Genomic DNA, 17,289 nt, shown 5'->3' on the forward strand with positions numbered 1-17,289 from the left:
CGGTGGATTGCTCTCTGGGAAAACTCAGAATTAATGAAACACAGAGTTTCTGAAGTTAGTAAAAGGGTAGCTCTAGGTTTCTTTCATATAAAGCGACACAGAACTCAGAGAAGCCATCTATTGGGATCAGGGCTGAGCCTGCAACAAGGAAAACTGAGTCTGGCATCCACCCTCCAGACTTACCCATCCCCCACCCACCTGTAGCATTCTGGTCCCCTTGAATTTTAGCCATTGGCTTTCCCTAGACTGGACTCCCTTTGTTCACCCCGCATCTCCATACCCTCCATGTATCACCCGCCTCCAGGCTAGTCCTGCATGTCTTTGAGGACCACATCTGGGGCCACCTTCTCCAGGAGTCCTCCCCTAACCCTTGATCTGGTCCCGGAGCTCTTTCTCGGGACCATCACCTCATCCTAGGTGTATTTCCATCAAAGCGCTTATCCAGCACTTGTCCAACTGGCTTACTTATGACCCAGTCACACTCCCCACCCTCTGCCACCCCAAAACTGCAGGCTCCACCAAGGCAGGCCTGACTCTTACTGATCTTAATGTACTCACAACATGGTAGATTCCATAGTAGATCATCCAATAAAGGTTTGTTGAATGTATCATTAAAGACTCTAGAATTTGAAGCAAATGTAGACACTAAGGTTTAATCTAGTCATTGCTGCTTTGCCTCAGTTTCTTATCCAGAAATGAATTATTTACCTTGATTTCTAACCTTCTCAACTTTAAAATACTAAATGATGGAAAATATTAATACTGATTTGCTCTTTTATGAGTTTTCTGGCTCCCTGGTAGGCACCCAGTTATTCCAATTAGAAAAGAGTAAGTTTATTCTCAGTGCATGGCAGCCCTTTTTAGAGATTTTGATGGACTCTGGAATAAAAGGAGATTTCTGACTGGTGTCTAAGTAAGAGTCCAGAGACGCCAGCCTGCGGTGGTAAGTTCCACTGTCAGCTCTGTTGCTCCCTGAGGGCTTAGAAAGGCGGTGCGGACAATGTCCTAATTAGACTTTGCCTGCCAGAGGGAAGAAGCACCAAATTAAAACACAATTCTCCTTCCTCTTGTTTTCCTCAGTTCCCACTACTTGAAGTCTGACAACTAGAATTCTTGTCTTCTGTCTCCCTTTCATTGTATAGAGTTCCTTACACATCTTTTTTGACATTACTCAAATTTCAGTTGAAATTAGTTGTCTTCTTCTCTCTCAGCTTTTTTCTGGCTATATTAAATATTTTTTTCAAGTTATGATGTTCATGGTGTAAGTGAAATTAAATCCTGAAACATTTAAAATGGAATCATTTTATACAAGAAGAACCAGTGTTTTGAGGTACGTGTGTACGTAGGACTTTGAAGCACACAAAAAAAATGAAGGTCTAATCTAGTGACCATTGTTATATTTGCCTTAATTATATCACTTTATAATACTCAGAAAGTTAAAAATTTTAATGATTGAGACCTTTAATGCTTATCTGCTCATTTCTTAGAGGGATGGCTTTGTGTTCCGACCTGCTCTTTCATGTATAATACAATCAGTTATTCTGAGTACATGAGAACCCTTATTAAAGGACAGAATAGGATCTGAAAAAAAAGTTGACTTTTTTGCTACTGTATGTGTAATCACACACATGCATACACACACGCAAACATATCCATGTAGATAAGGAAGATTTAATAAAGGGAAAAACCTTCAAGGTATTTCTGTCTAAAGTTTTCTTCATAGAGCTGTATAAGATGTATGAAATAAGTCTTCAATAGTTATGACATAAGCCTTTCATAATCATGGAACCTGCTTTAGGGAAATGATTATTGGTACATTTGCCATATAGAATCTAAGGCATGGTGGTGATGTCTTGATGTTTTCTGATCTGATCAGTAAATTGGTTGTCTTAATATTGAAAGGATGGATGGATAAAATTGCAGCCAGGCAGACAGATAAGCAGGCGGACAAATCGTTTTGAAAATAAGCCAACAAGCTGACATTTCCCTTTTCTCCTCCAGTCGGGCCTTACCCCAATCCATGTTGCTGCCTTCATGGGGCATGTAAATATCGTGTCACAACTAATGCATCATGGAGCCTCACCAAATACCACTAACGTGGTAAGTATCCTTTGAACAAAGTAGGTCCAATTGTGAGTATTTTTGAAACTGGAAAAGATTACTCTCAATCTACTTATTTTTTGTTGTAAGTAAATTAATTACTATTTAACTTGACTACTTAAAAGGACAGAATTTTGAGAATACCTGTGGTTTCCTTTACTTCAAAGGCAAGATCCATTCAGTAACTGAAGTGAAGTGAAGTGAAGTCGCTTAGTCGTGTCTGACTCTTTGCGACCCCATGGACTGTAGCCTACCAGGATCCTCAGTCCAGGGGATCTTCCTGACCCAGGGATCGAACCCAGGTCTCCTGCATTGTAGGCAGACGCTTTACTGTCTGAGCTACCAGGGAAGCCCAGTCACTAACTGGTCACAAATTGTTAAGACTTAGGGGCTGTGTAGATTACTACTGAATATTATACTTCAAAAAATAAAGTTTTCTGGAAAGGGAGAGTTTTCTTTTTCAATAGAAGCATTAAGAAGTGTTTCATGCATTGTCGGACCTAGAGATTATCATACTAAGCGAAGTAAGAAAGAGAAAGACAAATACCATATGATTTCACTTATATGTGCAGTCTAAAATATGACACAAATGAACCTATCTATGAAGCAGAAGCGGACTCACAGACATAGAGAACAGACCTGTGGTTGCCAAGGGGGAGCAGGATTGGGAGGGAAGGCTTGGGAGTTTGGAATTAACAAATAAAAGCTATTTATATAAAATGGATAAACAAGGTCATACATACAGTGCAGGGAATTATATTCAATATCCTGTGATAAACCGTAATGAAAAGAATATGAAAAAGAATATATATATATATATATATATATATATATATATATATATATATATATATGTATAACTGATTCAAACTTGGCCGTACAGCAGAAATTAGCACAACCTTGTATATCAACTATACTTCAGTAAAATTAAAACAGATAAGAAGTATTTCATGCTGAGAAAGTAGTTCCAACACTCTCCTTACTGTGATTTCAAGTAACTTCGAAGTAAATTCTCTTTAGTGTGTTTGATATCGTGTCACAAACCCATGGAACATAGTAAATGTCAAAGGAGTAGCTTATTACTCTCGATCTGCATGTGGCCCTTGACCTTGTTTTGTAGGATTTTAAGTTTAACATCCTAATAATATTGGCACCCCAGACACAAGCATAGGGATGTTAGTTGGATTCATGGGCACTAAAGAAATAAAAGTAAAACGAACAACATGCTGGCACAGACAGGGTAAACCCTAAGACCCTGTGGCTCTACCCTTGAGGGCAGACGTCCAGTGAGGCTCTGTCTTCCCGCAGCTGGGCTCAGCACATCCACAAGATAGAAGCAGACCAGATCCCAGCTGAATGCAATCTTCCCTGGTACTTATGCCAGGGAGAGAGTGTTTTCCTTTACAAACAGAACACTGGGTAACATGGTCAGCTCCATCCTCAGAACCTTTCCAGAAATAACAGCAGCAAGTTCCATGTGAACCATATCCCTGCATATCCTTCCACGGAGATGAATATCCTACAAAGCAAAGCAAAATTTATAAAAGTAATTTAAAAGTGGGCATCACTTCTGTGTGGAAGAGTATATTTGATTTTAACATTTTGATCCATGTGTGTTTTCTATGTTGTTTCATTTTTTAAAAATGAGATCATCTGAATTAAAGTCTACTTGCTGAAAAGCAGCAGAGGTGGGGAAAGTCCAGTGACAAAGAAAATAATCCCTTGGGATAATGCTCAAAGAATAGGATAATGACCTGTTGAGATAAAGCAGGGAATGCAAACCAAGGACATGTCGTATCTGGCCTTCGGTTTATTTTGTGTTGCTTATGCAGCACTTTTTGCTTTGTTTTGAACTCTGATTTTTTGCCCAACACTCAAGAAATGTACACAGATATCCCAGACTGCTACTATTTTTGAAAAATAGAAAGGTGAGGCATGATACAACTGGCATCCCAAAGATTTACTGCTGCAGTCTGCCCATGCCAGGTAGGGGTGCCTCCCTCGAGCAGGACAGAACCTGGCCTCCCTCCAAGAACACTCTCCACCTGCTCTCTTTACTCATTCAGTCTCCTGCTTGGTCCTGTTGCATTTGCCTTTGAACCCCAGTGACGCGGCATTGTAGATTATTGAGTTTCCAATCCTGCCGTGCTCCATGGACTTCAAGCTGAAGTTGTCTATCGTCGGCCAGGCTCCTGGGCAATTCTTGTGCATTTCATTTCCCTTCTTCCCTATTTTCAGTAAGGAAGTGCTTGGGACTACTTTTTATTTAAACCAAAACCTCCATCACAAACTTTATGTAAAGAAAATATGCCAGTCTTTAGAGCTGTCTTTAACTCACTTTGGCTCCTGTTCCCCAGAGAGGAGAGACAGCCCTGCACATGGCAGCTCGGTCCGGTCAGGCTGAAGTCGTGCGGTATCTGGTGCAAGATGGAGCTCAGGTAGAAGCTAAAGCTAAGGTATGTGCCACGCGTGCTTTGTTTGCTACCAAGAGAAGAAATGATTTTAATAAAACCTTTAAACATATGCATGCTCTCTTCCAGGATCACTCTTCTAGAGTAATGACCACCACCAGTGACAAAAGTCTCTACCCCAGGGATGTTGAAAACATCCCTTTGCTCCCCATGTCTACTCAATTATTTAACAAAATGAAATAGAACAAGAGCTTTGTGCCAGAAGGAACTCTGTGTCCTTGGCATGTTGCTCATCCCTAACAACTTAGAAACCAAGCCTAGAATTGGCCCAGAGTGGTTTACACTCTGTGAAGAGAGGCTCGTGCACAAAGTTTCTAGCACAGGCATAGTTTGGAAGCACAATTGAGTTCTTTTGGTTGACTTAGATGTCAGCTGTCACAGCCACAAAAGGGAAAGAGGAGTTTTAAGTTTTCCTCCAGGGCTTCCCTGGTGGCTCAGTGGTAATGAATCCACCTGCCAATGCCGGAGACTCAGGTTTGATCCTTAGGTCGGGAAGATCCCTTGGAGAAGGAAATGGAACCCGCTCCAGTATTCTTGTCTGGGAAATCCCATGGACACAGGAGCCTGGCGGGCTACAGTCCATGGGGTTGCTAAGAGCTGGACATGACTTAGCAAGTAAACAGCAACAGCACAATATTTTCTCCACAAGTTGTGAATCCATAAACTCTGAGACTTGGTCAGAGTTGTTCATGGAACATAGAATGTAGAAGAAGGTCAGGACTGAGTTTGAATGTGTCATTCTCTGCCTGGCATTTACCCACTGGAAGAAACTTGCTGTCACTATCTGTCTGCATAGTTGGTCCAGTTATCAAATGGCAGTTTTGGTCAGGAATCATAGATACATAAATACCTAAGGCATTTAATTTTAGCCCTTCAATATACAAATGTACATCTATTTGTCATTTATGTATATACTTTGCAGTTTCTGGTTTGGGGTTAAATGGAGAGGAAACTGAAGCGTTTGTGAAGCAGTCTGAGTATAGAATATTCCTCGACTTTTAACATTGTCCTCCAGTATATCCAGTTCTCCGGCATGCATGCAAGCCAAGTCGCTTCAATCATGTCCAACTCTTCTCAACCCTATGGACTGTAGCCTGCTAGGCTCCTCCGTCCATGGGATTCTCCAGGCAAGAATACTGGAGTGGGTTGCCATGCCCTCTTCTAGGGGATCTCCCCAACCCAGGGATCCAACCCATGTCTCCTTCATCTCCTGCATTAGCAGGCATGTTCTTTACCACTAGCACCACCTGGGAAGCCCATTCAGCTCTCCTACCCATATCTAATTTGACCATAATTGGTATTTATCAACTTCTACCAAGGCTCTCCAAGGCTTTTACCTTAGTATTCTTAGGGGAAAATAAAGCCTTTCCTTTCATGCTTATATTTTACCTGTTAAGAGTTATGTTTTTTTATAATTTATATATTTTTATATATATTTATATTTATATATATATATATATTATATATATTTATATATTTTATATATATATATATAAAAATAGTTATATTTTTAACTATGTAAATATATAGTTAAAGTAATTAATACAAATATAGTACAAACTGGTAAAATAGTATAAACACATTAGTGTAAGAACAAAGACAACTAGGTCTTTGTAAACGTACAGTCCACATGTGGGTGCAAAGACGGCGATGTTCTAGGCAGCAGACCATAACCTTGAGTGTCCAGTGTACTGTGGTGTCAGTTGGCAGATTGTACAGATGACCTAGAAACAAAGCTTAGCAAACTTTCTGTCAAGTATCTAATCGTAAATATTTTAGGCTTCTCAGTATACACAGTCTCTGTCATAGCCACTCACCTCTGTTGTTACAGAACAAAAGCAGTGATAGACGGTACATAATTTAATACATCAGCAGATGGACAAGACTGTGTTTCAATAAAACTTTATTAATAAACACAAGTGGCAGCTGGATTTGGCCCCTAGATTTTGCTGTTCTGACCCCTGATCTAAAGGATGTTGGTTAATCTGCTAAACCAGTTAAGTGGAATGGTTAAGAGATGCTGTACTCTACCATTACAAGAAACCTCACATTTTTGAGTGTTGTTACATATGAAGCATGTCATCTAAGAAATGGTTTAACCTACAAACTGAAATTGACCATAAGATTTTTAGTTATTTTGTTAAAGAGACAGTATGCGTCAGCCAGACTGCCTGGGTTTGAATCTTTGTCGTCATTTACGAGCCATGTAACACTGGGCAAGTTAACATTTCTGTGCCCCATTCCCTTCTCTAGTTTCCTCATATACAAAATGGGAATAATGACAGTTGTAATTGATAGAGTTGCTGTGATGATGAATGAATTAATGCAAGTGGAGTACCTAGTACAGAGCCTGGGGCATGCACACTCTCAGCTGATGTTTAACGGTGATCGTGGCAGTAGTAGAGTTATGTGAGATTTTTCGTTTTAGCAATTATCTCTTTCTGTTTTTGGTGTTTCTGTTCTTCCCTGTGGCATCTCCGCTAACTGCTCATGCTTCCTACTCGTTACATAGACCCTCTGCTTTGACCTTGACCCTCCTTTTACTTGCCTTTGCAAAGCAGTGTCCTGTGCTCCAGCCTTACCTGTCTGCTTGACCTACCTAAAGTGTTGGCCTGGACCTGTTCACATTCTAGTAGGGGATTTCTCTCCAGAGAGCATCTTTGGGCAAATGAGGAAATGATATACCTCCAATGTGAGGATAAGGCCCTCAGGGTGCAGGACTTATGAGTGCCTCATGTCCTTGGGTGAACTGTAATAGGGGGCCCTCCATTCCAGGCCAATGCAGCTTATGCCAGGATGACAACTCGGCAAGCAGAGGAAAAACTGGTTATCAGCCCTCATCAGACCTCTCGGCTGGGAGCCTTCCTCAACCATCCTGATTACCCCCATCTCCCCACTTTTGATTGTGGGAAGGCAGCACCAATAGAATAATTCATTCTCAATGAGTGTGTGATAACTGGTGGAGGTTATCCCTCCCAGGTATTTCAGTTTTCCCAGGATACATTTCCTTATGTCCCCTCTCCCACCAAAAAAGAATCATTAGAGGTGAAAAAAATTGATAAAGTATAGCAGGGATAAGTGAGTGGGGATGATTTCTTAAAAGAAATACCTTTCACAATTCTCATTCTAATAGGTTACTCAAAGGGTATTTAAGATGCTTAAATCCACCATCATCACCTTTCTGAAACTTAAAGAAAAAGATAAATGGGGTTCTTTTTAGTATTGTGTCAGAGTTGAACGTAGCCTCTCATACCAAGCAGCGAAGTTTGCTGTATTTTTCAGGACAGCACCATTGTTTTCTCAGTTCATCAGACCTGCATTCTTACCTTGCCCTTTAGGATGACCAAACCCCACTCCACATTTCTGCCCGACTGGGGAAAGCAGATATAGTACAGCAGTTGTTGCAGCAAGGAGCATCTCCAAACGCAGCGACAACTTCGGGGTACACCCCACTGCACCTTGCCGCGCGAGAGGGACATGAGGACGTCGCAGCGTTCCTTTTGGATCATGGCGCATCTTTATCTATAACGACAAAGGTAAGAAAGTCAGTCTTAGAATCCTGCTGTGTCCCCCAAATACATTCTCTTTATAGTTTCCTGCACAGTAATAGGTAGAAAAGCTGTACAACAGCATATATGCTTGGATCCCGGGATTAACATGACCAGCAAAGTCCTGGGGTGGGGCGGGGTAGCTTGTTGTATGTATATATACCTTACATTTTATTATCTTCTAATGAAGCCTTAGTGATGTCCGGAGTCAGATGTTTCTTGCAAATTATTTGATAGTTTTAAATGGTGCTTTAAAAACATAGCCACAGGTTTCTCTTGCTGAGGCCAGGTCGACAAACCGCATTATCCAGTGGTTTTTATAGTACTTTCAAAGCAGGAGGTAGATTTTTCTTGGTTTGCTGTCATTGCTGCTTTGTTGTTGCTGTCTTTCCTGATTTATGGTTTTTTAAACTCTCAACTCTGATGCCTTGCAGAAATAGCCACCACCCCACCCCTCACCGACACACAGTTGAGAACGCAAAATTTAGAGTTTTTCTTTGATCCTATATAAACCTAGCAAGTGTGATAGCAAGATGACCTGGCCCATGGCATGTCTCAGAAAGCTAGAAACTGATGTTATACTCTCTTATTGAAAGGCAGAGAAGAAGCATTAATGTGTGATCAATGCTGAAGATAATTACAGTATTTACAAATACTTGGAAAATCATCTGAACAAACTATGACTTCTTCAAAATTCACCCCCTGTGATTCTTTAGGCTTTTCAGTAGAGATGCAAGTTCCTGGATCTTACTTAATGTGAGAAAAAAGAGTAATGAGTGATGACGTTTTGAGTGCCCCAGCCCTTCCACCATGCCAGCTGCCCCCTGTCTCTAGATGGTTATAGTCCCATGAGGTCAAATATGTTGATAACCCTCTAGTCCCGGCCTTGTGCTTGGAGCCCTAGTGGTGCATGGTGACTAACTGGTTGATACCCAGATCCTTGTAGGAATTGGAAGTAAGAGAGAGGAGCTACTCAACTCTTGGCCTCCAACTCACATATTTATTGGGATAGAACCATGTGTTTTGTTTCAGTTCACCTGCAGTAGCTGAGGTATGAGAACCTCTGACTCCTACATGCAAGGACTGGGCTGTATCTTCAGACATGTATTAATATATAGCTGCAGAAATAGAGAAAAGGGTGAAGAGAGGCTCTCTTCTGGTGATGTGAGATTATGGGAGGTTTAGACTTGCCCTGGATTTTTCCAAGCCCTCCAAATCCAAACTGGGCTTGGACCCTGCAACCTATTCTTCCCACAGGATGAAATCCCCACGTGGCCCTTGAATAAGCCTCAGCTCCATCTTTCCAAATTCATCCTTGTCAGATACCTGAGGAGTACCAAGATTAGTGTCTCGTTGTGGCTGAGCCAGCAGAGAGAGAAAGCTTAAATATCCTGCTCATCTTTGTTGAAAAGGAGACTCTTTCACTGTTGTCTACCAGTCTTGATCCTTAAATATAGGCTGCACTGCTCTTCACCAGTAGAATAACGCATCAGTTCCAGAAAAGTGATGCCTCTGTATCTTTTCTGTTGTTACTGTTTTTATGTTTCTCTTATGCTTATGTTATTATTTTTATGGTTCTCTTTTCAGAAAGGATTTACTCCCCTTCATGTGGCAGCGAAATATGGGAAACTTGAAGTAGCCAATCTCCTACTACAGAAAAGTGCATCTCCAGATGCTGCTGGGAAGGTATGAGATCATCGGCCGACATGTAACAGGCCACTCCCATGATAACCACACAAGCGCTTCCTCATATTCACTGACAGCCACCTAAATTGTTAACTAATCCACACTTAAGCGTCATAGGATGAAAAACAACTTCAGAAATAGGAGGTCCAAGTATTGTTGAAACTGGAATGTAAATTACACCTTGTATTGTATCCAATCTAATCCCATCTCCTAAATCTAGGCCACTGACGTTAAGTCACTTTGACACTTGTTGTTTCTGCACGTGTTTTCAGAGCGGACTAACTCCACTGCATGTAGCTGCACATTATGATAATCAGAAAGTGGCTCTTCTGCTTCTGGACCAAGGAGCCTCACCCCACGCGGCTGCAAAGGTACCTGTCATTCAGCAGCATGAGGAGACTGATGAGCAGTGTCCTCCAGTCTCTTTATGTATATTTACTTTGGCTTCATGTGGAGCACCCCCCTGGTTTAGGCACCACTGAAAGATCATGGGAATATAAGCAGCCTTAGGAAATCTGTGCCTTCAGCTATTTAGTCAACTCATGTAGTAGATGCTCAATAAATATTTTCTTGTCCATTGATACTCCTTGCAAATCTAGGACATTCTAGAGCCTGGGGAAAATTCAGGGAAAAAAGGTGAAGTCCTCTTTAGCCAGATTAAAAACATAAATACAGCTTGAAGGAGTGAGAAAGTTCTCATTTGTCAAAGTTATAAAATATGTGTTATATTTTCTGGCCATAAAACATTGCCTTTGAGTGGTTTTTGTGTGTTTAATAAGTCGGGAGGTTTTGCTTATGTGTTGTTATTATTGCTGAGGAGAATCTGTATTCTTTTTTCAATTGATTTTATTGAAATATAGTTGATTTACAATGCTGTGTTAATTTCTGCTGTGCAGCAAAGTGATTCAGTTATATAGATGTATACATTCTTTCTCATATTCTTTTCCATTATAGTTCATCATTGTATATTGAATATAGAATCCTATGCTTCACAGTTAGAGCATCTTTATTCTTAGTGTTAGGTCATTTTTTACCAGTAGACAACAGAGATTTCTCATAAAAGAGATACTCATAGTGAATGGCTTTCTTATGACTCTGGTATTCTAATTTGAGAGGCAAATCATAAAAAGCTTGTTTAAAGATAGGTTAATATAGTTTGAGGGCAGGAGGAGAAGGGGATGACAGAGGATGACATGGTTGGATGGCATCACTGACTCAATGGACAAGAGTTTGAGTAAATTCCCGGAGTTGGTGATGGACAGGGAGGCCTGGCGTGCTGCAGTCCATGGGGTCACAAAGAGTCGGACACGACTGAGTAGCTGAACTGAACTGAATATAGTTGTTGTTCCGTTGCTCAGTCATGTCCAACTCTTTGTGACCCCATGGACTGCAGCACGCCAGGCTTCCCTGTCCTTCACCATCTCCCAGAGTTTTCTCAAACTCACGTCCATTGAGTCGGAGATGCCATCCACCCATCTCGTCCTTTGTCGTCCCCTTCTCCTCCTGCCTTCAATCTTTCGCAGCATCAGGGTGTTTTCTTTCTTTCTTTCTTTCTTTTTTTTTTTGATGCCAGCTGAAGAAGCTTTTTTATTACTTTTACGTACAGAAAACTCAATAGTGTACGCTCAGCCCAGCTTGGTGGCCAGTTCTTTGGCCTTTGCCTTTTCCAGCTTGGCGATGCGAGCCACTGACTTCAGCCCCAGGACATTGCCTCCCCAGTGACGATGGATCTCATCGTATCTGTCGTTGTAATTGGTTCTGATGGCTTCCACCAGCTTAGCCAGGGCACTCTTGTCCTCCTCACACACTCTTGTTGACTTGTGTGAAGGCTACGGTGGTGCATGTCTTCCTGTGGACCAGGTGCCCCAGCTGGGCCTTGCCCTTGATGATGCAGTAGGGAACCCCCATCTTGCAGCACAGGGCAGGCAGGAAGACCATGAGCTCGATGGGATCCACATCGTGAGCGATCACCACCAGCTGAGCCTTCTTGTTCTCCACCAGGGTGGTGACAGTGTTGACCTCTGCTCTAAAGACAGGTGGCCTCTTGGTGGGGACGTCGCCTTTGCTGGTGGCTTTCTTCTTAGCTTGGGCCAGCAGCCTCTGCTTCTTCTCTTGCTTTGTCTCTGGTCTGTACTTGTGGGCCAGCTTAAGCAGTTGAGTAGCTGTTTGTCGGTCCAAGGCCTGGGTGAATTGCTTAATTGCAGGAGGCACTTTCAGCTGCTTATAGAGAATAGCCCTTTGCCGCTGCAGCCGGATGTAGCGGGGCCATTTGACAAAGCGGGTGAGGTCCCTCTTGGGTTGGATGTCAACCCAAGATTGGTTGGATGCCAAAATTCTTGGGCCTCTTCTCGAACAGGGGGTTGACCACCTTCTTGGCCTCCTGCTTCTTCACCACGGCCGGGGCTGGGGTCACCTTCTTCCCCTTGGCCTTCTTTCTCTTCGGCATCTTGAAGGGCTGGCGTACAGCAGGGTCTTTTCTAATGAGTCAACTCTTCACATTGGGTGGCCAAAGTACTGCAGCTTTGGCTTCAGCATCAGTCGTTCCAATGAATATTCAGGACTGATTTCCTTTAGGATTGACTGGTTTGATCTTCTTACAGTCCAAGGGACTCTCAAAAGTCTTCTCCAACACCACACAGTTCGAAAGCATCTATTCTTTGGTGCTCAGCCTTCAGTATGGTCCAGCTCTCACATCCGTACATGACTACTGGAAAAACCATAACTTTGACTATATGGATCTTTGTTGGCAAAGTACTGTCTCTGCTTTTTAGTATGCTGTCTAGGTTTGTCATAGCTTTTCTTCCAAGGAGCAAGGATCTTTTAATTTCACTGGTTCTGAGCAGATGGCTATGATCAGAGAACACTAGAATGATATGAACCACAATTTAAAAGCTGTCCCATTCTTTTCCTAAATACTGTTGGTTGAAGGAATGTTTAGCATCCTTCAGGCTTTTTGTATTTGTTATGCTCTTCTATTTGGGGGCAGCTATAGTGTTCTCCTTTAAACTGAGTGTTTAGATCACATCTCTTGTGCACACAAATCAAAGAACTTGAGCTGTTATAGATTACTTTGGGTACTTTCAGGGAGAAAGTATTCACGTGTTTTCTCCATTTCTCCAAATGCAATCTTTGGCAAGTATTTCTCTTCAGAACTTCTTTTCCTATAATTCTCAGTCATCTCTTGCCCCATCCTCTTCAGAATTGTACCCAGTGAACCCTACAATTCAAAATCTAGCCCCCAAACTTCTTTTCATTTGAGTGGCTTTTCTCCATAATTTTTAACCCTGATGTTCTATCATAAAGCCATGAAAAGCAGCATTATTCACAGTAGCCAAAAGGTAGAAGCATCCAAGTGTCCATGGTAGGATAAATGGTTAAACAAAATGTATATACATGCCATGGAATGTTATTCAGTGTTAAGAAGGAAGGGAATTCTGACACATGCTGCAACATGAATGAACATCAGAGATATTGTTTTTGTTTAGCCATTAAGTCATGCCTCACTCTTTGCAACCCCATGGACTGTAGTCCACCAGGCTCCTCTGTCCATGGTATTTCCTAGGTAAGAATACTGGAGTGGGTTGCCATGTCCTCCTCTAGGGTATCTTCCCGACCCAGGGATCGAACCCACATCTCCTGCATTGGCAGGCGGATTCTTTACTGCTGGGCCCACAGGGAAGCCTCAGAGATATGCTGAGTGAAATAAGCCAGACACGTCAAAACACTGTATGATTTCATGTAAAAACAGAAAGTAGAATGCTGGTTGCCAGGGGCTGAGTAGAAGAAGGACTGGGGAGTTAGTGTTTAGTGGGTGGAGTTTCAGTTTAGAGATGGATAGTGATAGTGAACGGAGAACAATATGAATGTACTTAATGCCCTTGACTGTACACTTAAAAATGGTTACAATGGTAAGTTTTATGTCATGTATATTTTACCACAATTTTTAAAATGAGAAAAATTTGCAATGAAATTTGATAGTTATCTATTTCACTTTTTTTTTTTTTTTTCACTTTTTTATTTTCATAAGTTTTTGAACCTGGGCCATTTTTCTTTTAAATACCCTCAGGTTTGTGGTAGGCAACCAGTAAATAATTAATAAGTGAGCTATTCATTCCCCACATGGAGAAATAATTTTGTCACAACTAGTGCTAATCAGTTTAGAATTGACAGAAGGCCTAAGTAATAACTAAAGCAAAATGAGCCCCATCCATCTTTCCATCCACAAGTAACTCTTAAACAGGTCAATAGTTGATATATTCTATTTCCAGTTGATTTCCAGCTTTGTGTTTTTCCATCAAGACTTCATGTTTCCCTATCTGCACAATATCTTTAACAAAGAGTAGAAAAACAGTTCTTTCATTCCTTCTAACAGCCTTTAGCCTTAGGCATATCTTTTATAGTCAGCTGAGCACAGGCTTTCCCAATAGGACATTCATTCTCTTTCCCATAGCCATGAGAGTCTCTGAAATGCCATCTCTTTTGCTTGTCCAACCATCCCTACTTTCTGAGACAGTGATCCTGTTCTGAAGGTTTTTCTCGACTTTGATCCTGAGTAAAAGCCAGTTCTGTCAGTTAGGATTTGGTTCACTTGCTAGAAAAAAAGACCTAGCTACAGTGGTTTAAACTGATGAGGTTCTATTTTTCTTTTGTCATATACAGTCTGGAGGGAGGCAATTATTGATGCTGGTTCAGAGTTTTCAGAGGGTTGAAGATTCTTCAATTTGATTCTTTTTTTGGGTCTGTCTTCCAGATATTGTCACTCATGCTGCCAGGTCCCCCTTTCAAGCAAAAGGTAGTAAAGACAGACAACAGGGCATTCTCAGTAGCTCCACATTTCTCCTTACGTTTCATAGGCTACTTCTTTCTGCAAGGGAAGCTGGGAAATGTAGTCTTCAGCTGGGCACACAGCAAAAGTTATTTTATTAAGGAAGGAGGGAGAATGGATATAGGGGAGGTAAATAGCTGCCGTTAGGGAGCATTTCTGAATTTAAGCATTGCTGAGGAGGGAGGGACAAAAACTCAACAAGCCAATCATGCAGATGGATATGACAGTGGTGACTTCCATGAAACTTCCACAGTTTACATCCTTGGTTTTTAGAGAATATGATGTGTTCTTTTTGCCCTTTCTTTTATAGAATTGCTGGCATATTTTCTTACTCATACATGTCCTAGAAACACAGTGTGACTTTAGGTAATGGAGGACAAAGGAGGGTGCTGAAAAACTAGATTGGTTCCTCTAATCCATTTTATCTAGATCTATTTCCTGAGGCAGGACTTTGTGCTGGAAAGAGGATTGGCTTGAGTTCAGGTGTAACCTAGACACAGATTGTGGAAGGGCTAGTGAGCTGTAACTTACTATTGGTGAGATTTCTCTTTCATAAAATGTACATTATAACTACTGACATGGATCAGTAGAGGTTGTGAAAATTTGGGGGGAATATATAAATATAGTGCTAAACCCACTGTAGTACTCGTGCTTGGAAAATCCTCCCGGACAGAGTCCGTGGGGTCGCAGAGTCCGACATGACTGAACTGATTAAGCGGCAGCAGCAGCGGCGCTAAATATGTTACTTTGCTTATAATTTATATTTACATTTGCTCTTGTTTTTGTTTTTGTTTTGCTCTTGTTTTTATCTTGAAATGCAAAAGGATACATGGCATGTGCTTTGTCCTCTGCATCAAGAAGGAAAAAGTATTAAGATTATTCTTTAGTTCAATCCCCCACTGTTTTATTTCTCTTCTGATAAATATATTTGTCTCCTTTAGTATGACAAATAAGAATCCTTTGTTTCTAGAAATTATAAAAGAGCTTAAGGAATTTAGAAATTTTTATTATAGATCTCAAGATTAATAACTCGTTTATCATTTCAACTATTTCTTAAGTCTTTCTGAGATGAACTATCCATTCTAAAATAATACCCTGAATTGTTTTTCCCTTGCTTTATACTTTTGTTTGTATCTCCGATAAGGAGCTCAGGATAAACCCCTCAGTAATAATGAATAGCTTGTCTAGAGTTGGTGTACCTTACAGAGACACCAGAGCCTCTCTGTTTTGTTTAAGAGCATATGATTTTTTTTTTTTTTTTGGTGGAGTTAAAAGTAATCAAGAGGATTGTCACAATCTCAGAGGATGCTGACTTGCCAGTAGAGGTGAAGCAGTTACTGAACTTGAAGGTTATGTCAGTAGCAAAAGCAAAAAGAGATAAGGTGCATGGTTGGAAGCTGGACTCTGACTTTATCTGTGCCTACCACTCCAGTTAACTAGTGTTAGAATCTTGAATAATCAAGTTTCCTAGCCCTGCTTTGTGAATTTTTCCTTTTCTTCAGGGGTGGGGAGGGCAGTAAAACAGCTCACCCCTTCCTGTCACTCACTGTAGAGCTGGGCTCATTCCAGAGCTCTGTGTTTGGCTCTGAAGACGATCTCTTTAGGGTGTGTCTGAGCAGAGGGCCAAATGCTTCTCAGGTCAGCTGGGGTTTCCAGATGGCAAGAGGTCAAAACTAAAAATAAGATATAAGATCTTCTACCCTGACCCATCCATCTCGCTTGACAGAGGTTGGTTTCAAAAGAGTCTGGAAGTGGCATTTCCACTTCCTGGTTGATATCAGTTGATATCCAACAGCCTAAATCTTCTACAGTTGATTATAGAAAGAATGTTTGTCAAGTGAAAAATGCTGTCACACTAGAAGAAACCAATGACGTAAATATGAGGGTTAATTATAGTAGGCTAGCTGACCAGTGATCCAGCAGCTCCCACTGCCCTCTGAGTTGTTTCTGAACCGTCCATGTGGCTTGGAAAGATTCTGACTGATCTGTTGTCCAGGTTTGGATCATATTCTCAAATAGAAATTCTCTTTGTATTGTATAAGTTCCAATTATTCTTTTTTTCTTTTTCTGTTTTCTTTCTCTAAATCCTCTTGTCTATACCAAAAAAAAAAAAAATCATTCTAATTTTTCATTGGCATGTTTTATATAATAAGATTCAGGCCTGTGTCAAAATGTAATCTTCCATTTCTCTTCAATGACCGAGAGGCAGGAGCATTCCATGAGGCTGGGGACCTTTCTTTATTAGGACAGAGGACTCTGAGGGCTCTTGAGTCAGCTTATGAACAATTTGGCAAAGGAATTTTGCTTCCTTCCACCTCTGAGCAACAGGGATCAACCAGGAGAAGGAGCCCAGGGTGTTTTGAAAGCTCTAATAAACTTGACCCAAGTCAAAGGATTTGCCAGTCACCGCCAGGCACTGGAGACACAAAAACAAGTTTGGAACAACACTTGCTCTCAACAAATTTGCATTTTAGTAGAAGGAGACAGATGCATGAAGAAGAATGCCACTAAATATATCCAGGATTTAGACTGGAGTCAGTCAAGTTGAGGGGCAGGTGTAAGAGGGGAAGGGGAGGTAAAACACTTCATGGGGGTGTGACCCTTGAGCTGAACTTTCAACTGAAAGATTTTGGCCCCAAGGGCATGTTGTGTTGGAGAA

General features: G+C 41.3%; 1 protein-coding gene and 1 pseudogene across 2 annotated transcripts in view; one reads left to right on the forward strand and one right to left on the reverse strand.

The window, feature by feature from the left end:
- ANK3 (ankyrin 3) overlaps positions 1-17,289 on the forward strand; it is a 374,580-nt gene that overhangs the window by 197,347 nt on the left and 159,944 nt on the right. For both annotated transcript variants that reach the window (XM_043476896.1, XM_043476897.1), the window contains exons 12-16: positions 2,002-2,100; positions 4,458-4,556; positions 7,910-8,107; positions 9,707-9,805; positions 10,078-10,176. In XM_043476896.1, the coding sequence (XP_043332831.1) occupies positions 2,002-2,100; positions 4,458-4,556; positions 7,910-8,107; positions 9,707-9,805; positions 10,078-10,176 (594 nt within the window). The remainder of the gene's footprint in view (positions 1-2,001; positions 2,101-4,457; positions 4,557-7,909; positions 8,108-9,706; positions 9,806-10,077; positions 10,177-17,289) is intronic.
- On the reverse strand, positions 779-12,257 carry LOC122446539 (annotated as a pseudogene).

The sequence above is a fragment of the Cervus canadensis genome, chromosome 8, assembly GCF_019320065.1.
Source record: "Cervus canadensis isolate Bull #8, Minnesota chromosome 8, ASM1932006v1, whole genome shotgun sequence".
NCBI classification, from domain to species: domain Eukaryota; kingdom Metazoa; phylum Chordata; class Mammalia; order Artiodactyla; family Cervidae; genus Cervus; species Cervus canadensis.